Genomic DNA, 22,084 nt, shown 5'->3' on the forward strand with positions numbered 1-22,084 from the left:
AGAGCTTCTCTTCCGAACAGGATCAAAGTATCGACTGGATTGAAATGACGGTATTATACACTATACATGCCCATATTAATATTGGAAGTAGCATATGTGTCTCCTCAGTAGTTTAAATTTGTTTTTCAGTTAGTTGTAATTTGTGTAAATTATAATTTTATGCCGTGTTAAAACGATATGTGCTAGGCACCAGATTGTTGTGAGTATTTTATGTAGTGTCTGTCATTACCCGTCACTAAACGCCTGTATACCCAGGCAAGGAAGACAACGATACATCCTTGCATTTTTACAAAATAGTCTTTGTTTTCAGTTGAAAATATCTTATGTTGGTGATGTTACATCACACAAATGAGCTGGAATGAGCTGTACTGCTATCAGTAACTGTCCAAAGAATGTGTCTACATGAATAAAAGGACATATACCTTGATTTAGAACTTTTATAAATAATGTCATATGTTGCACAAAATATACATCAGCTGATTGATTATTTGAAATTTTATCTCTTGGAAATAATAACATCTCTTTCGGGAAAATGTAATGCTCGTGGGTTGCAAATATATTGTATTACGCCAATCGTCTTTGGACCAGTATATTTTTTAACAACTTTATACAGTGCCATATTATTTCTTACGGAAGCGTCCTAGTGCCACAGTCTGAATTTTTTTATCTCCTAATTAGGACTTACTATCTCCTAATTAGGAGATACTATCTCCTAATTAGGTGATACTATCTCCTAATTAGGAGATAACTAAGTCTAATTAGGAGATAGTAACTCCTAATTGGGAGATAGTATCTCCTAGTAGGAGATAGCTAAGTCCCTAATTGGGAGATAGTATCTCTAATTAGGAGATAGCTAAGTCCTAGTGGGACATAGCTAAGTCCTAGTAGGAGATAGTAACTCCTAAGTGGGAGATAGTATCACCTAATTAGGAGATAGTAACTCTAATTAGGAGATAGTATCTCCTTATTAGAAATAGCTAAGTCCTAATTAGGAGATAGTAACTCCTAATTGGGAGATAGTATCACTAATTGGGAGATAGTAACTCCTAATTGGGAGATAGTATCTCCAAATTGGGAGATAATAACTCCCTAATTGGGAGATAGTATCTCCTAATTGGGAGATAGCTAAGTCCTAATTAGGAGATAGCTAAGTCCCTGGTGGGAGATAGTAACTCCTAGTGGGGAGATGGTATCACCTAGTGGGAGATAGTAACTCCTAATTGGGAGATAGTATCTCCTAATTAGGAGATAGCTAAGTCCTAATTAGGAGATAGTAAGTCCTAATTAGGAGATACTAAGTCCTAATAAGGTGATAAAAAAATTCAGACTGTGGCACTAGGACGCTTCCGTAATTTCTTACAAAATGTTTTGGTTATGATTTTAAATAATTAAATTTAACAATAAATCTTGCAGTTTTTCCCTTATATGAAAACCAACCTTGGTATGTATAGGTTTATCAGCCTTACAAGGTGGTTATTTAAATAACTACCGTAGTGAGGGTGACTAAACGGCTTACACCACATGTGAATGAGTGAGTGAGTTTAGTTTTACGCTGCAGTCGGCAATATTCCAGCTATATGGCGGCGGTCTGTAAATAATCGAGTCTGAACCAGACAATCCAGTGATCAACAGCATGAGCATGGATCAATTGGGAACCGATGTCATGTGTCAACCAAGCCAGCGAGCCTGACCACACGATCCCGCTAGTCGCCTCCTACAACAAGCATAGTCCCCTTTTGTGGCAAGCATGAGTTGCTGAAGACCTATTCTGCTCCAGATCTTCACGGGTCTTTACCCCACGAGGGCATGCTTATTTAATACGCGTGTATTGTATTAGGCATGATGAAGATTATCAAAATAAGTACACTTTCATTGTTTTTGAAAAGAAATAATTGCCCTAGGGCACTTATTCAGTTATGCTAATAAAACATTTCCAAGAACAATGGACATAACTTTCCCTAGTGGTTTAAATATATTTTTCTCCCTCATTTTCTAAATAATTCCCATTATGTATTCGGGCGGTACATTAGCCTAGTGGCTAAAGTGTTTACTTCCACGCATGGGAACAATATATGAAGGCCATATCTGTTGCCCTACGTCTTGATAAACCTGCAACATTGATAAAAGTGGCATAAAACTGTACTCGCTTGTCGATGTTATAGTTACGTGTAGTTATATCACAAGGCTTATTTTCTGTGAAATGTGTTTGAGTGGCAATATGAGGGCATCCTTACGACCGCCAGCGCGTTTCGTATGGTAAGTGTGAATATGGTCAATTTTGACATGACACGCACCTGTTCGCAAGGCCAGCCATCTGACTGGCTGACTTATATGGTTAACAAACTAATCATGCCATTCAGCGAAAGGGATACCACATTCATTAATTATCACGTACATCAAATATTTTCCAGAATGATTTCAATTTTTTCCAACAATCAACAACCATGTTCAGATGTAACAGGCGTCAAAGTAGTCCAGGGTAACGTAATCGCAATTCAGTGTAGTGTATAAATACGAGTATTTCTAATCCATTCAATACTTTAATCCTGTTTGGAAAAGAAGCATCAAGATGAAGGCTGCTGTTATTCTTGCTGTTCTTGCTGTGGTGCTATGCGGTGAGTTTTATACCCGTTTCATCAGTTACACTCACATGTATATATTCAGAAGCAGTGGGGCATTTTCCTCTGATACTTTTGTAAATACCAGATTCGGCTTGATAGTGATCCTTATCTTGTCACCATCACACCCGTGGATGTTGGTTTCAGAAAGTGTCCACAACACCCTAATGAAGCTATCAAGCTTTCGTTGTAAATTTAGTAGTCAAATGTCATCTTGACAAAATATCAAAGTGTCGGCCAAGGGGTAACATGTAAAAAGTATTCATGATTGCAAACAAATACTATTTATTGAGGGACATGCATCATTATAGCATTATTTTCCACAGCCAGCACTATCAACTGTGAGTGCGTTTGTCCCCTCATCTTCGACCCAGTCTGTGACACCGCCGGCAAATACTACAGAAATCCCTGCAGTTTGAACTGCGTTGAGTAAGTATATCCATACAACATTCTCACAGAGATCCGTCTCAAAGGGTCTCAAATCAAAGTAGGGGCGGTTGGGCAACATAGTGGTTAAAGCGTTCGCTCGTCACGCCGAAGGGCCGGGTTCGTTTCTTCACATGGGTACAATGTGTGAAGCCCATTTCTGGTGTCCCCCGCCGTGATGTTGATGGAATATTGCTAAAAGTGGCGTTAAACCATACTCACTCACTCACTCTCTCAAATCAAAGTATAGTTCACCCCTGATACAACAGATTAGAAAATAGTGATTTATCGCCCGCATAGAACTGCTAATTCCTCTGAAGATAGATGCTAACTCCGTTATCAAACAAGTGATATTCAACATTATGAACAAGAAGAATATTTACATGAAGGATATTAGAGTTTATACAGTTAATGAGGTTGATGTACAGTGTGGTGACATTGCTAATAGTTTTTGTGATAATATATACTACCCATCAAAAGTTTAGACTCATTTAAAGCTCTCACTATATTTTATGTATGCATATATGGTTACATTGAAAATGAATTTCAAAACTAACTTGGGAGAACTAACTGCAAACCTTATGCAGATGAATTGCACTAGAATCACTAGTGTAGAAAAGTTGACTGAAGTAAGTGACTACATTTACACTAGTGAGTCTAAACTTTTGATGGGTAGTATATGATGGTGGGAACATTTGGACAAAGGGTAGGGACTGATTAATCTTGATTAATGTAACTCCCAATTGAAGGAAATAATTATTATTGAAGTAATAATTCCTCATTCCTGCCTGACGATGGACCTTCACATTGCAGGGGTGCCGTTCGGGCCGCACCGTCCGCCTACACCGTCAGTGGTAACTCCTGTGTTGCTGCCAAGAAGTAGATGACCTTCATGTTTGACCACATGCAGCATTGCAGGCCAAAACAGCGTTTACTAGTTGGACAATAAATTATAGAAGCAGTCCAGCTGGTCTGATACTTTTTATCCCCATGACTGTTGACACGTTGAATACATACCCGTGAAGATCCGGGTAATAATTGATCTTCAGTAACCCATGCTGATGGGATCGGGTGGTCAGGCTCGCTGACTTGGTTGACTCATGTCATCGTATCCCAATTGCGTAGATCAATGCTCATGCTGTTGATCACTAGATTGTCTGGTCCAGACTCGATTATTCACTGACCGTAGGCCATATGGCCTAAAAATTGCTGAGTGCGGCGTAAAACCGAACTCCAGTCACTCACAAAGCACTTTTATGTGAAACCATTTGAAACACAAGGGAATGTGTTGCCGAATAATATATGCAAACATATGATCTATCTGTTGGGTAAGGGCCGAATATATCACACATTGGGTTAAAATTAAGACTTAGTGATACAGTGTGAGTGTATCACATTTCTCTGAATGACTTTTAACAGCATCCACAATCGCTGAAGCACATATTGGTTGTGAAATGGAATGGTGAAACATATACCTGGTCATTTCTAGTCTTTTAACATTTTAACTCGCCAGTGTGTATCGCGAAGTGTCTCACTATTTCGCACGACAGCTAAAAGTGTCTGATTATTGATCTCAGAGTGAGGTGGACACCTTGGTCTCTGTAGGAATATATTGCTCACGTGCGTTTGTGATCATGTCAGAAGTAGAGAGGGTCCACATAACACACCTCACCATATCCTCGCTTCCGTGTGTAAGGCTGCATAAACATTAATAAATGCTCCTCAGATTACATATTTACAATAGCAAATACTCTATTACTTACTGGGACGGTGGGGTAGACTAGTGGCTTAAGCGTTCGCTCGTCACGCCGAAGACCCGGGTTCGATTCCCCACATGGGCACAATGTGTGAAGCCCAATTCCTGGTGTCCCCCACCGTGATATTGCTGGAATATTGCTAAAACGGCGTAAAACCATACTTACTCACTCACTCTATTACTTACTGCTTATATTCAGTGAAGAAAAAAGTCTGTGTTTCAAGATCGCTCTGTTTTCAACTACTTCGGCTGAGACAATTTAAATATCCTTGCAATGCTGTAGCTTAAATAATGTTCAGTCTCCATCCATCAGTCTCCCCTGCCATGGTATTGGAATGCTTCTGAAAGCACCATAGAACTTCACTCTCCAAACTATCAATTGATTGTATGTGCGATGTTAAACATCGGAAACAAGAAAGTCAGTTTCATGCACACATATGAAATACAATTTTCTCCGCGCGCAAGACACTGAAACACATAAACAACCAAAGGGCGACATATATCAAATAAGCAGCCAAAGAAATGTCTACACGTATATAGTATTAAACAACAACCATTTGGCGACATATACATATGTATATTACATAAGCGACCATTGGGCGACATAGATACTGAGTCAAAAAAGAAACTTCACATTCTTTCTTCAGGGCACTATAAAAGAACAAGAGATGGTAAGATGGTTAAATTGTTATTACTTCATTCCTGAGATCTGTGTGATGTACTCGATACACTGATTGGCCATAATCAGTTCCATTAGGCTACACCGCCGTTCCAAAACATGGGTATACAGAATGTCAAGTCACAAGAATAAAAATGCGAAATTTCTCAGTTCAATATCGTGTATGGCCGCCCCGCGCATTCACCACTGCCAAACACCGTCTCCTCATCGACTGCCTGATGCTTGTGAACACGTGGTTGGGGATTCTGCTCCATTGCTCTTGCAAGGCAGCACCAAGTTCATGCAAATTCTGAAGTTGGTTCCTAAGACCACGAAGCCTTCTCCCAAGTGCATCCCAAACGTGCTCTATTGGATTAAGGTCAGGGGACCTCGATGGCCAGTCCATGACGTTGATTCCAGCGTTTTGAAGGAAATTTCGTGTCAACATCGCGGTATGCGGCCGAGCATTATCATGCTGGAACTGTAGACCTGGGCCATGAGCCGCCATGAAAGGAACGAGTTCAGGGGTGAGCACCTGGTCGCGGTAAGCAGCAGTTGTGAGGTTTCCATGGATGACCAGAAGTCGGGAACGGTTGTTCCCACAAAAAGCACCCCACACCATGAAACTTCCGCCCCCGAATCTGTCGACTTCCTGTACACAACATTGGGCATACCGTTCACGACGTCGCTTTCAGACTCTACGCCTGCCGTCCGCGAATCTGAGGGTAAACCTGGATTCATCGCTAAAGACGACTCGATTCCAGTCTCTCTGGGTCCATCGGAGGTGACGTTGGGCCCACAGCAGACGTTGACGTTGATGAAACGGCGTCAATATTGGCCCACGATATGGACGTCAAATAAATATACATCAGGTGATTGATTACTTGACATCTTATCTCTTGGAAATAATAACATCTCTTTCGGGAAAATGTAATGCTCGTGGGTTGCAAATATATTGTATTACGCCAATCGTCTTTGGACCAGTATATTTTTTATCAACTTTATACAGTGCCATATTATTTCTTACAAAATGTTTTGGTTATGTTTTTTTAAGTAATTAAATTTAACAATAAATCTTGCAGTTTTTCTCTTATATGAAAAACAACCTTGGTATGTATAGGTTTATCAGCCTTACAAGGTGGTTATTTAAATAACTACCGTAGTGAGGGTGACTAAACGGCTTACACCACATGTGAATGAGTGAGTGAGTTTAGTTTTACGCTGCAGTCGGCAATATTCCAGCTATATGGCGGCGGTCTGTAAATAATCGAGTCTGAACCAGACAATCCAGTGATCAATAGCATGAGCATGGATCAATTGGGAACCGATGTCATGTGTCAACCAAGTCAGCGAGCCTGACCACACGATCCCGCTAGTCGCCTCCTACAACAAGCATAGTCCCCTTTTGTGGCAAGCATGAGTTGCTGAAGACCTATTCTGCTCCAGATCTTCACGGGTCTTTACACCAGGAGGGCATGCTTATTTAATACGCGTGTAATGTATTAGGCATGATGAAGATTATCAAAATAAGTACACTTTCATTGTTTTAAAAGAAATAATTGCCCTAGGGCACTTATTCAGTTATGCTAATAAAACATTTCCAAGAACAATGGACATAACTTTCCCTAGTGGTTTAAATATATTTTTCTCCCTCATTTTCTAAATAATTCCCATTATGTATTCGGGCGGTACATTAGCCTAGTGGCTAAAGTGTTTACTTCCACGCATGGGAACAATATATGAAGGCCATATCTGTTGTCCTACGTCCTGATAAACCTGCAACATTGATAAAAGTGGCATAACACTGTACTCGCTTGTTGATGTTATAGTTACGTGTAGTTTTATCACAAGGCTTATTTTCTGTGAAATATGTTTGAGTGGCAATATGAGGGCATCCTTACGACCGCCAGCGCGTTTCGTATGGTAAGTGCTTATTTAATACGCGTGTAATGTATTAGGCATGATGAAGATTATCAAAATAAGTACACTTTCATTGTTTTTGAAAAGAAATAATTGCCCTAGGGCACTTATTCAGTTATGCTAATAAAACATTTCCAAGAACAATGGACATAACTTTCCCTAGTGGTTTAAATATATTTTTCTCCCTCATTTTCTAATTAATTCCCATTATGTATTCGGGCGGTACATTAGCCTAGTGGCTAAAGTGTTTACTTCCACGCATGGGAACAATATATGAAGGCCATATCTGTTGTCCAACGTCCTGATAAACCTGCAACATTGATAAAAGTGGCATAAAACTGTACTCGCTTGTTGATGTTTTAGTTACGTGTAGTGAATATCACAAGGCTTATTTTCTGTGAAATATGTTTGAGTGGCAATATGAGGGCATCCTTACGACCGCCAGCGGGTTTCGTATGGTAAGTGTGAATATGGTTAATTTTGACATGACACGCACCTGTTCGCAAAGCCAACCATCTGACTGCCTGACTTATATGGTAAACAAACTAATCATGCCATTCAGCGAAAAGGATACCACATTCATTAATTATCATGTAAATCAAATATTTTCCAGAATGATTTCAATTTTTTTCCAACAATCAACAAACCATGTTCAGATGTAACAGGCGTCAAAGTAGTCCAGGGTAACGTCATCGCATTTCAGTGTGACTGGTGTTATTGAATGTTCCAAGCCCTGAAATGTTAATATGTAAAATTGGGCATTATGTTAAAAAACACCTGCAACTCAAACAAAGCTCCTTGTTACTGAGACAAGAAATGTTAAAATATGCTGATCAAGAGTTTACATGTATGTTATGTGGATGTGAAGTTGATTCTACATAGCAAAGAAACGTTAACTGCTCACAGCAACCTCCTTGAAGCAAACACTTATGATTTGTGGGATATAAAATGGAGTTTTAAATCGACTGAGGAGCTATATATTACTTGAATTTGTATTTCATGAGGTTTGTGTAGTGTATAAATACGAGAATTTCTAATCCATTCAATACTTTGATCCTGTTTGGAAAAGAAGCATCAAGATGAAGGCTGCTGTTATTCTTGCTGTTCTTGCTGTGGTGCTATGTGGTGAGTTTTATACCCATTTCATCAGTTACACTCACATGTATATATTCAGAAGCAGTGGTGCATTTTCCTCTGATACTTTTGTAAATACCAGATTCGGCTTGATAGCGAGCCTTATCTTGTCACCATCACACCCGTGGATGTTGGTTTCAGAAAGTGTCGACAACACCCTAATGAAGCTACCAAGCTTTCGTTGTAAATTTAGTAGTCAAAAGTCATCTTGACAAAATATCAAAGTGTCGGCCAAGGGGTACCATGTAAAAAAGTATTCATGATTGCAAACAAATAGTGTTTATTGAGGGACATGTATCATTATAGCTTTATTTTTCTGTTCCCATCTCGGTCCACAGCCAGCACTGTCAACTGTGAGTGCGTTTGTCCCCTCATCTTCGACCCAGTCTGTGACACCGCCGGCAACTACTACGGAAATGCCTGCAGTTTGAACTGCGTTGAGTAAGTATATCCATACAACATTCTCACAGACATCCGACTCAAAGGGTCTCAAATCAAAGTAGGGGCGGTGGGGTAACTTAGTGGTTTAAGCGTTAGCTCGTCTAGCCGAAGGCCCGGGTTCGATTCTTCACATGGGTACAATGTGTGAAGCCCATTTCTGGTGTCCCCCGCCATGATGATGATGGAATATTGCTAAAAGTGGCGTTAAACCATAACTACTCACTCATTCACTCAAATCAAAGTATAGTTCACCCCTGATACAACAGATTAGAAAATAGTGATTTATCGCCGGCATAGAAACAGCTGCTAATTCCTCTGGAGATTGATACAACGGTTAAAAACGTTCGTGTTGCATCTTGTCAACGTTTATATGAAAAGTGATAACATCACTCTTAGGTCTTTATCTTCTGTGTGATTACAGTAAAAAACGTTCAATATAATGTCCATGATCTCGACTGTCACTGAAAAGCCGCCCCTTGTCAGAAATAACGAACGTAAGCAATATGTCATCAACATATGTCTGTTTAATTTGACAGCAAAAATATTGCAGTGGATGCGACGTTTCGGTGTAGATGCTAACTCCGTTATCAAACAAGTGATATTCAACATTATGAACAAGAAGAATATTTACATTAAGGATATTAGAGTTTATACAGTTAATGAGGTTGATGTACAGTGTGGTGACATTGCTAATAGTGTTTGTGATAATATATACTACCCATCAAAAGTTTAGACTCACTTAAAGCTCTCACAATAATGTTATGTATGCATATATGGTTACATCAAAGATGAATTTCAAAACTAACTTGGGAGAACTAACTGCAAACCGTGTGCAGATGAATTGCACTAGAATCATGCATCAAATTGTTGAAAATTATGTGCTAACATCGGACATGTGAACTGCTGCGTTTGATGTAAAGTTGCGTTAGGAATTCGCCAATTTTCACGGAGTTTCATCATTTATTGAAATCATAACAATAATCTTTTCAACGTTACAAATTTGTTTTGCAATACATCAGTTCATGTGTAAACAGTGCCTTTAAACAGTATGGAATCTTTTCCAAAATCTAGTTTAGAAAAGTTGACTGAAGTAAGTGACTACATTTACACTAGTGAGTCTAAACTTTTGATGGGTAGTATATGATGGTATGAACATTTGGACGAAGGGTAGGGACTGATTAATCTTGATTAATGTAACTCCCAATTTGAGTAAAGGCATAAGTAATAATTCCTCATTCCTGCCTGACGATGGACCTTCACATTGCAGGGGTGCCGTTCAGGCCGCAGCGTCCGCCTACACCGTCAATGGTAACTCCTGTGTTGCTGCCAAGAAGTAGATGACCTTCATGTTTGACCACATGCAGCATTGCAGGCCAACACAGCGTATACTAGTTGGACAATAAATTGTAGAAGCAGTCCAGCTGGTCTGATATTATTTATCCCCAGGACTGTTGACATGTTGAATACATACCCGTGAAGATCCGGGTAAGAATTGATCTTCAGTAACCCATGCTGACGGGATCGGGTGGTCATGGTCGCTGACTTGGTTGACACATGTCATCGTATCCCAAATGCGTAGATCAATGCTCATGCTGTTGATCACTAGATTGTCTGGTCCAGACTCGATTATTCACTGACCGTAGGCCATATAGCCTAAATATTGCTGAGCGCTGCGTAAAACCGAACTCCAGTCACTCACAAAGCACATTTATGTGAAACCATTTGAAACACAAGGGAATGTGTTGCCGAATAATATATGCAAACATATAATCTGTTTGTTGGGTAATGGCCGAATATATCACACATTGGGTTAAAATTAAGTGATAAAGTGTGAGTGTATCACATTTCTCTGAATGACTTTTAACAGCATCCACAATCGCTGAAGCACATATTGGTTGTGAAATGGAATGGTGAAACATATACCTGGTCATTTCTAGTCTTTTAACATTTTTACTCGCCATGTCTTATACAAGTGTGTATCGCGAAGTGTCTCACTATTTGGCACGATAGCTAAAATTGTCTGATTATTGATCTCAGAGTGAGGTGGACACCTTGGTCTCTGTAAGAATATATTGCTCACGTGCGTTTGTGATCATGTCAGCAGTAGAGAGGGTCCACATAACAGACCTCACCATATCCTCGCTTCCGTGTGTAAGGCTGCATAAACATTAATAAATGCTCCTCAGATTACATATTTACAATAGCAAATACTCTATTACTTACTGCTTATATTCAGTGAACATAAAGACAAAAGTCTGGAATATTTAAAAAAACTACTTACTCACTCACTCTGTGCTTACAAGTCTTTTAAAAAAACTGTGTGACAAGATCGCTCTGTTTTCAACTACTTCGGCTGACACAATTTAAATATCCTTGAGATGCTGTAGCTTAAATAATGTTAAGTCTCCATTCATCAGTCTCCCCTCTCATGATATTGGAATGCTTCTGAAAGCACCATAGAACTTCACTCTCCAAACTATCAATTGATTGTATGTGCGATGTTAAACATCGGAAACAAGAAAGTCAGTTTCATGCACACATATGAAATACAATTTTCTCCACGCGCAAGACACTGAAACACATAAACAACCAAAGGGCGACATATATCAAATAAGCAGCCATAGAAATGTATACACGTATATAGTATTAAACAACAACCATTTGGCGACATATATATATGTATATTACATAAGCGACCATTGGGCGACATATATATATACGACATTTGGGCGACAGTCGCCTAAAGGTCGCATATATACATGTACGCCGTACACTTTACCTTTGGGCGACACAGTATGGGCGACATCAAAAATATATTCTCTATTTGTATATATTTACAAGGTTTTACGCTCTTGCACCAATCGATTGATGAAGGGCATTGGCACCTGGAAACACACTCTTAGAAAAACTGGCGCAATAAATCGGCTGTGTTCGGCCTTGGTATGACATTATTCAGTCTCTTCTGAATTTCATCCCAAAGATGTTCAATTGGGTTTAAATCAGGACTAAGGGCTGGCCACTGCATAATGTTGACATCGTTCAGCTGTATGAAGTCTCATATACCTCTGGCAGTATGGGCCCGGGCGTTATCATGCTGGAAAATGTTGTTCCGGTGACGTGCGAAATGTGGTATGACGTGGGATCTGAGAGCTTGGTCGATGTAGCGCACCGCTGTGATGCCGCCTCCTCTCCCTGCACCAAGCTTCTGGAGCACCACAGGACCCACTCTCTGGTTCAGGCCTATTCCACCCCCATACCATGATGCTTGCACCTCCCCATGAATCTCTTTCCATAACACATTGGCCTGAGTAACACTTGCCATGTCGTGGACATATTCTTGGTCTGCAATCTGCAGTTTGTACGCAGTACTGACTCTCATCTGTGAACTGAACTGTTCTCTATTGCCTGTATCGCCAGTGTTGGTGTTGTAGGGAAAACTGTAGACGTTCACGCCGATGACAAGGGGTGGGGATAGGTCCATGATTAGGCCTACTGCAATGGAGGTTCCCGCTGTTAAGACGTCGGCGTACTATAACAGTACTGATTGGTCTTCCGTGTGTTCCCACTGTCTGGCGTGCTGTTTCGGATGCCTAGATGAAGGGATTCTGTACATGCTGTCGAACAACATGGCGGTCTTGTCATCTTGTGGTCTGCCAGTTCGGGGGCGATCATTTGTGGTGTTGATGGCCCGGAAACGTTGCTGCAGCCTGTAGATGGTTCGAACGATGACCTGAAAGTGATCAGCAACGGCTTGTGTAGTGTGGCCAGCTTCAAGAGTCTTCCTTGCGCCTGGTTCCTCTGAGCTGTCGTGAGTCGCGGCATCCTGCTAACGTAATGTGAATGTTTCAACCAGGTTTCGGGGTGCCTTTTATAGGGCTGGTCCTTGTGAACAGCACGTGCAGCATGAGTTGCATGAAAATCATGGAGAACACCGTACCATCTCCGAGATGATCTTGCGTTTTTGAGACCATTCTTTTGGGAAGGAATGTTTTTGCTCATGTAAAGTTGGAGAGGTTGTCAACAATATACAAATAAAATATTAAATGAGTTTACAGTTATCCTTTTCTGCGACGGAAAATTCCAAACTGACGTTTCTGTTGCAGCTTTTTTTTGTATATATATATAACGAGCAGAAAAAAATGCGACAACAAACTTTATTCTGTAGACTCGATCCTACTATCAAAAAAGCCGAAATACATTGTTTCTAGCCGCCAGTAGCTTGCCTCGTTGGTATGGAATTATCTCCCTTGGGTTCAGGGATGACTTGATCACGTGACCTCGTTGCTAGCAGACGATACCGAAGCTTTGCCATGACGTTACAAAACAACAGAAATCGACTCTAGGCATATTATGAAGCAGGTATTACATCCGTAACTAGACTTGTGAAACTGACGGGACTGCATCGGGCCTCTGTTTACCGAAGTTTGAAGAAATTTGACGCAGGGTTAGGGACAGAGCGACAGGCTGGATCGGGACGTCGTGCTACTCTTGGGGCAAATGACAGACGACGTATCGCGCGTCTCGCGGTGGCGTCCGCAAACTGGTCTGCAAAACAGCTTGCCGTGAAGGCGTCAAGTCAAGGAACCCCTAAGGTATCAGAATGGACAATCAGAAGATCTTTAAAGCAATCTGGATATATCAAGCGAGTGCCGAAGAAAGTTCCATTGATGACAACAGCACATATGGAGAAAAGGCTCGAGAGTGGTGCATCTTGTCCGGAGCAGATCTTCCAAACTATACCTGCAAGGGAAGTATGCATGTGCCTTTTGGGGTTTAGGACCCAGATATGTGGTACAGACTTTTCAAATGTGATATTTACGGACGAATCAAAGTTTCAGTTTTATAGGATGACAAGAAAGAGGTGGTCAAGAGGTGGACGTAGCTGCAAAATGGTTCCGAAGTTCTCACGCAGTGTCATAGGTGACATAGGTGGTATAGGCAAACTCGGGGTAACGCTGCTGCTAACTATCACAGGAAGGATGGATTCACGCAAGTACTGTCAACTTATACAAGAAGACATAGTGGAATCCCATATAGGACAGAGTGGAATACCTTTCAAACTTTTACAGGACAATGCACCTGTACACAATTCAATACACACATGTAACCGGTTTGAAACGAGTCAGGTGACCTTACAGAAATCTCCAGCGGCATCACCAGACCTGAACCCAATTGAAAATGTGTGGCAGATTATGAAGGACAAATTAGAAAAGTTGGAACCGAAGAGTGTCGTTGAGTGGTCTTATCTCATCAGTCAAATATGGGTGGGCCTACCCCAGAACTACATAGACAATTTGATCGACAGCATGGGACGCCGTATTCAGCAGTGTATCGAGAGAAACGGTGGAAACGGTGGACTACGTGTGTGTAAAGTCGCACTTTTCTTATATATAATGTATATATATATATATATATATACAGTAATGGCATAAATATAAAATATATACTGATATATATAGAGAGAGAGAGAGAGAGAGAGAGAGACGAAGATAAAGAGAGAGAGACAGACATAAACATTTGCCCCCTCTGTGGCGGACCCGTGAACTTCTCATATTAAAGGGGACCGGTGAAGATCCGGGTTAGAACTGATATTCAGTAACCCATGTTTGTCGTAAGAGGCGACTAATGGGATCGGGTGGTCAGGCTCGCTGACTGGGTTGACACATGTCATCGTATCCCAGTTGTGTAGATCGATACTCATGCTCTTGATCATCATTTTCAGGATGCCGCTATATAGCTTAACTCACTCACTCATTCATGAAATTCCGATAAAACTTCGAAACATTATTTTGCACACTATTATTAACGCTGCTCTCAGATGTAGCGAAATACAATGTATACCATATCTGTATTTTGAAACTCAATTAGTCTTTCCATTTTTTTCAGTCTAAGAACAATAAATTACAAGGTATCTTTCAAAAGTGAACATCCACGCTATGTACCTTCCACACTCATCTCTAACTGCACGATCAGAGGATGAATGCTTTACATACAAAAAACATGAAAATGAAAACATAAGAATAGTTTAAATGTCTTCACGGTTTTTATTTAACGTCCCAAATTTCCAAACCCTATAGTAATATTCGGCACATTTTAGTGTCAAATGTGTTTTTTGAAAAACGGTCCTGGCTTATATATATCGAAAGATTTAAACATGCAGTCGTAAAAAAACATCAGATCTAACAGACCTAGCCGCCATGTCTTCCCCCAAAATATCGTATGACAACTGGTAGTCAAGACATGTACTTTGTGGACCCTTTAGTGTTAACTGGCACAGCTCCTATGGCCGAAACTAAAAAATACACAATGCATTAATTGTATAAAGTGTTCAATGTTCAAAATAACTTAATATTACTTTCTCAGTAAAATAACAACTCTTTGAAGGGAGGTGCTGGGGTAGAAAAGTCACATCATCCAGACTACCGTTGTTCTTTTTCATTGCTTGTGGAAATCTCGACGGCTCAGAGGGGTTTATCGCTTTGGCGAACAGCTGCCTTTCTTAAGGGTGTGTACGATGTGTGAAGTCCATTTCTGGTGTCCCCCGCCGTGATATTGCTTGAATATTGCTAAAAGCGGCGTAAAACTAAAACCACTCACTCATTCACTCTGAAGGGTGTGGGTTCGAATCCAGGATGAGGTAACTCATCCCAATAAGGAGAATCTGTACGTGATGGACAGGAGAATGCAAAATATGAACACCTGGTATTATCACTGTTTGTTATTTTCGTTGTCATACAATCGACATAGGTTTCTTGTTTTTTGCGGTGAGGGTTTCCTTGCTTTTATTTTCTGTTGACCACCTTTCTAAATGACACCGTTCGTTCATCCCAATCTACAAGCGACAAATAAGTTCTCATCATGCCAGAATCAATGAACAAATGAAATGAAATCTGTTTATCTGAGCAGCCTCGTCTTCTGTTACATTGTACATATTGTACCCGTGAATCATGTCAACCACAGGAACTTCCTGTCTTGGAGTATGTCAGCTAACTCACTGAGGTACGGTCGGTACAAATTGTCCAACAATATACGTGTTTTTTCAAGCATTGGTCCAGCTTTCTTCTTCTTCTCAGTGACGTGCATGTGCGGTATGCGGGCGATCTTATTCAGGAAATCTTCAGTGTAATCTGCAATAAAATTCATCCTTCAAGTAAGAGAGTTACGAGTGACGCCGCTTTTAGCAGTACTCCAGCAATCTCACAGCGGGGACACCAGATATAGGCTTCAAATATGTTTACCCAAGTGGGAAATCGAACCCCGGCCTTCGGCGTGACGTTCGAACTCTTCAATCACTTAGCTGCCCCCACGCCCTAATATATCCGGATAATTCCGGTGTAGTAATCAGCTTTGTTTACGAGCTCTTTGTCGATTTTGTTGGTTACCATAATGAATACAGTCTGTTCAACATATATTTATAAATAACTTACTCAGATTTAAATAATCATATACTTCTCGCAGTGCACCCTCCATGTCGCTGTTGTAGTCTTCAGTCCTTAGGACAAGGAAATGTTTCCTACTAAAAACGTTTAGCCATTCCTTCATGAACACTGAGTAATATCCGATGAAAATGCGTGTCTGAAGAAGATAAGCGTGTGTAATAAAGCTACAAGGACACTGAAACAAGCAAATAGCAATGCACCGTTGAGAAATGTTATGATTAAGACGACAAAATGACGTTGTGCTAAAGATCCATGTGAAATAAATTGAACAATGACATTTCGTCGATCCAACCCATTGCTATAACCAAACCAAAGGAAAATATCGACTGCTAGTCGGCCTTCTCTGTCAGTAAAATCATTCTGCGGTTATCTGTGTAATCTATTAAATGTACCCCTTTAATATACCGTTTAAATCATTGGTCAGTTCAACACAACATTGCGCCATGCTTTGTTTAAATTTCGACACACCTTCCGTGACCGCACAAAGTAAAACGGTTGAGGTCAACGTATAACGAAACACTAGGCCACTGATCTGGTTTATCACATTATACGATTCGAATTTGTTTTCTGGAGGTTTCAATTGAAATGTGTAGGGGTTGAATGCGTCACAAAATCACGTGTTTTTAGTAGAATAATTTCCTTTTGCACGCAAGTCAATCCTTACATGCCTAGAAGATCACGTGTGCGCACTGAATCTCATTTATGTAAGGTACCAAATAGAGGAATACATGTATAACAATTATCAGTATGTTTTTGTGAGAATACTGGAAATGGTACTTGACAGTGGTGCTAAAAGGAGGCGGCTTACCGGAAGTTGTGTACAAACATCCAAGCTGTACAGACACCGACGTACTGAGTTGTTCCTCATACAATCTTCCTCGATCTCAATAGCTCGTAGCACATCCTTATGAAATGACTGAGGTGAATCCCCATGTTTCAGGAATATGTAATCCGAGTATAGTCTGTAATTATTACAACATTGTTTGTGTCATAGAAGTGTATAAATAAACCGATTAAACTGTCATACTTGATGTAATATAGAACATAATTCATTGCGAAAACAATTACATCGATCGTCTGAAAACTTGTATCTTCATCTTGCAAGTTAACATGAAAATCTGTGCATTCCTTCATATAACTTTAATATATGCAGCCAAGGAATACATGTAAACAATAAATCTACAAACACCTAAATCCACACTCATGAAAAATGTCACCCGTCAGACAAATAGCATATGGACAGGAGTGTGATGTGTTCAGATCTAACATCACGTTGAAGAGTTGTGGCATCGTTCGTTTCGTGCCCTTGTTGGTACATATGAATTTACTGTTTTTAATTGGGCATTTAAACCTCCATTTGAAGGTAATTCTTCAAAATATTTAAACCAACATACATACCTTAACAGACGTCTCATATAATCATAAGAGAGTGAGTGAGGTTAGTTTTACGCCGCATTCAGCACTATTCCAGCTATGTGGCGGCGGTCTGTAAATAATTGAGTCTGGTCCAGACATTCCAGTGATCAAGAGCATGAGCATCAATCTACGCAATTGGGATACGGTGACATATGTCAACCAAGTCAGAGAGCCTTACCGCCCGATCCCGATAGTCGCCTCTTACGACAATCATGGGTTACTAAAGGTCAATTCTAACCCGAATCTTCACGGGTCCACATAATCATTAACTTAAGATATGAAGACAATGATATTAATTATAATGAGCTCAAGTATTAACTAACCACAAAAATGTTGTCTGTGTGACCCAATTGCATCAAGGTTTATAGAAACATAAAGAAACAATACAAACTGAAACACTCACTGTGAAATCAATATATGCATCAGTACGTTTAGGAGCATCGGTTGGATGCTTACCTTTCTGTGGGATTCCTCAAAATTATAATGAACTTGGGATCTTTATACACGTGCTTCATCAGGTGTGGTTTAAGTACCACGGGTTCTTTCAGGCCTGCATTTTGGGGGATCCTCTTCCATCTCATGAAATTATAGAAATCCACCGGTGTCCCGTCACCTGCAGCACGTCAAAAGGGTTAGTCATGCACTGTGTATATCATATATCACAGTGGAGCCAGAACAATATCTTCTCGATTGCCTGATAACAGCTCTATTTTCACAGCAGAAGCCAACACAATACTAATAGCTCTTAAATATATTAATAGACATCCCAAATATAAGCAATATATCATATTTTCAGATTCTCTTTCTTGCCTTCAGGCTATAAACAATCTCTCTTGTAAACATCCACTTTTAATTGAAATAATGGGATTGTATAATGATCTTGCAACTGGCCAAAACGACATCGTCTTTTGTTGGTTACCCAGCCACGTTGGCATATCTGGGAACACAATGGCCGATCTTGCTGCCAAGGCAGCACTCAATAAATCTGTGACACCACTTCTTATTCCTTACTCTGATTACAAAGCTAGCATTAGATACAAAAGAAATGGGACACCCAAGTAGGCATCAATAAATTACATGCAATAAAACCTTATATTGGTTACACCTATTTCGGTTGTCAATCCAGTTTTGAGGAGGTCATTATGCGACGATGTCGCATTGGCCATACGCGTTATACTCACAAATACCTGTTAAAAGGTGAGAACCACCGTCAAGCATGTCCTGCTTGACTGTGTTGATTTTGCCATCATAAGGCTTAAATATTTCAAAGTCAAAACTGTTAAGGATCTTTTTAATAATGTCAATTATCACTTTATTATCGATTTTTTTAGAATAAATAGAACTGATACATGAATTTTGATTCATCTGTTTTGTACATACATGCATTTTGTATTGGTGATTAATATGAGAAACTGAATTTGTGAATGGCTGTACCTTCGGGGGGGTTGACGTAGAGTAAAAATATTGTCCTCCTGAGAGGGTACGTAAGTTCCAAAACATTTCAAGTAAATTTAATCTACCAGGTTTGTAATCGTAGTATTTTTGTCATTTTAAGGTATGGCTAAATCTCAGCATAAACGCCAATGGCTGAAGGGACGGTGTAAATCCAGCTAGGGTCCATGCAGGTAGCAAAGGCACTGTAAGTCCCCATGGTCCCTAGTATGGTGATCTACCTTTAGTTGTTGGTGATTACTAGCCCATTTTTATTTTTGTCTCGTCCGAAAATAGTTTTCTACTTTTAAAGATATATACTAGCTAGTTTTAACTCATTTTGTGATAATGTAGTAATTTTACTGTCCTTCGTTGACAGCGTTTTACATATTATATGTATTGTATTATGAATGTAAACTAGTCACGATATGGCTGAAATATTGCCGATGTGACTTTAAATTTTAACTCACTCACTCACTCATATATTACAGATATATACTAATACATATATTGGGGCGGTGGGGTGGCCTAGTGGTTAAAGCGTTTGCTCGCCATGCTGAAGACCCGGTTCGATTCCCCACATGTGTGCAGCCCATTTCTGGTGTCCCCCGCCTTGATGTTGGTGGCATATTGCTAAAAGCGGCGTAAAGCCCTTCTCATTCACTCACCCACTAACTCATATGATGTCACGGAGGTTTTCCCACACGAATTAAAGTCAGCTGAGCCAGCATTTTTGCTGGGAGATGTGAGTAGGAGATGCAAGGATCTGTGACTTTCGAACAATAGAAGCGTGGCAAGAACAGCCTTGTATACATCGTCGAAGGCCTGTCATGTCATGTCATGTCAGCAACACCAGAAATACTTAAGTGAATCCTGCAGGTGACGATGACCGACCAATGATATAACCCAGCGTCATCTTGCTTGCTTAGCATTTCCTAGGGGATGGCATCATCACAAATAAATACCATGGCAATGACGAATTAGTGGTTAGGTTCGAAGGCTTCTGACGTCAGATCATAATGTTTTCATGGTGACACAGCTCTGTTGGAAGCTGATCAAGAAAGTGTCTTGCAAACATTTGTAAAAACGGATGAAAGTAAGGTCCACCATTTGGTTTCCCCACCTCCAAAGAACATAACTCCATCACCACCTAACGTTGTGGCTTCTGTGTCCTTCCATCTGTTCGGAAATGAAAAAAGAGCCTGAACCAGTTTCGTCTCGACCAACGGCGTCATTGCGACTGTTAAATTCCTTTGATACAGACATGAGAAGGACAAAATACCTCCAACATCATTGGCAAACGTTTGTGAATGTGAAAGGGGATTGTGTTGAAATTGTAATCATTTTAATGTCGTCTGGTAAAGTATTTCTATGTGAGTCTCAGAAAATATAAATTCCCTGCGTATATCCTTGCATCGTACACAATTGATGCAGCAAGATCGAGCACAATGTAGGAGGTTGATCGCTTCTTGAAATTCTTGAGTTTTCTTTTTGTCGTTAACAGTAAGATCAAGATCTGTCATGAAAGACGTGCCTCTGGACCAGGAAAACAATTGGATCATTACATTATCAACAATCTAGACCATTGGGGTATAATGACACTCACTCAGCAAGTTTCGTCACAATTTGTAACTAAAGTGAGTTTGCCAATAATCATTCGGCATAACTTATTTATGTGGACTTCCAAGGGGCAGTTATCAGTTGTCTGTACAGTTCCATTCAGCAAATACCATCTGATTAATATGAATGTTTACTCATCCTCCAGACTGGAAGATTACTATCTACAGAATGCTTTGGGGATTACTAAACATGACATTTTACCCTATCGTCACCTGTCAATCTAATCGCATGGCAGTCCATAGCATGGTAGCGTTCCTTTTATATGAGTGAGTGGGTGAGTACAGTTTTACGCCGCACTCAGCAATATTCCAGCTATATGGCGGCGGTCTGTAAATAATCGAGTCTGGACCAGCATGGACATCGATCTACGCCATTGGGAACCGATGACATGTGTGAACCAAGTCTGACCACCCGATCCCGTTAGTTGCCTTTTACGACAAGCATGGGTTACTGAAGATCAATTCTAACCCGGATCTTCACCGGTCCCCTTTAATATGAGAAGTTCAAACCCATCTGACCCATCACAGCAATCTTGTTCACGTCAAATGTCAAGCGTATTTTTGTTCATATAAAATATTTTTCTAAAAATGTAATTTGCCTTTCTTTTATGAATATTATTCTACTTTCTGCTTTGCCTGGAACTATGGTACGGGCAATCATATGCATGGGCGCATTTCGTGGTAGAAGTATATGAATCTAAACAAAGTCAAGGTGGATGAATAATTATCCCTATACCTCTGGCGATGGTTTCATGTTCACTTATACTTCAGATACACCGATCCGTAAATTGATTAACTTGGTACTAATATATCTACACATTAAATTATATTTGAATCAACGCATGTCTAGTGTACGTAGACAGTGCAATATAAGTGGCGCAAAACCATAGTCAGTCAGTGGTACCAATAAATACGCCCATGAAGGGACATCTGTTTGCCATGGAACTGACATATGAACAGGTAATGATACAACAAAGCGTTCATAACCTTCTGTAAATAAACTGAGGAGAATCACATCTTAATTACCAGAAACAACCCTTTAGGTTTTGGTTATCCTTAAATGTTCACTATGCATCAAACTGTTCCACTGAAGTAACAGAACAAATTCATGTTATTTTCTAACCTGTTATCTTATTATGAAAGTTGGCAGAGGTGACATTCTCTTCAATCAGTTGCGCAGGAAATCCTCGAGTATAGCTGGTGAAGTTACATGGCTGCATGGATCC

At 40.1% G+C, this 22,084-nt stretch overlaps 1 protein-coding gene and 1 long non-coding RNA gene across 2 annotated transcripts; one reads left to right on the forward strand and one right to left on the reverse strand.

Moving 5' to 3' along the window:
- The first annotated feature begins 2,558 nt into the window (after nt 1-2,558).
- On the forward strand, nt 2,559-10,325 carry LOC124256452. Its single transcript, XR_006892920.1, has 3 exons — nt 2,559-2,615; nt 8,851-8,953; nt 10,221-10,325. It is a non-coding gene; the product is annotated as an uncharacterized LOC124256452 (long non-coding RNA).
- Nucleotides 10,326-15,898: 5,573 nt separating this feature from the next.
- On the reverse strand, nt 15,899-20,474 carry LOC124256460 (carbohydrate sulfotransferase 15-like). Its single transcript, XM_046690449.1, has 5 exons — nt 20,363-20,474; nt 18,265-18,421; nt 17,246-17,354; nt 16,381-16,528; nt 15,899-16,080 (listed from the first exon to the last, which is right to left on the reverse strand). Exons 1-5 carry the CDS (start codon nt 20,472-20,474, stop codon nt 15,899-15,901), a joined length of 708 nt encoding a protein of 235 aa, XP_046546405.1.
- Between the last annotated feature and the right edge of the window lie 1,610 nt (nt 20,475-22,084).

This window comes from Haliotis rubra, unplaced genomic scaffold (assembly GCF_003918875.1).
Source record: "Haliotis rubra isolate DU_JTF1 unplaced genomic scaffold, ASM391887v1 Scf629, whole genome shotgun sequence".
Taxonomy (NCBI): Eukaryota; Metazoa; Mollusca; class Gastropoda; order Lepetellida; family Haliotidae; genus Haliotis; species Haliotis rubra.

Coding starts and splice junctions, on each gene's coding strand:
- LOC124256460 (XM_046690449.1), bottom strand. CDS start 20,474: ATGACGCCGTTGGTCGAGACGAAACTGGTTCAGGCTCTTTTTTCATTT. Junction 18,422..20,362: donor TGGAGTTATGTTCTTTGGAG/GTGGGGAAACCA, acceptor GACGTGCTGCAG/GTGACGGGACACCGGTGGAT. Junction 17,355..18,264: donor TTGAGGAATCCCACAGAAAG/GTAAGCATCCAA, acceptor TAATAATTACAG/ACTATACTCGGATTACATAT.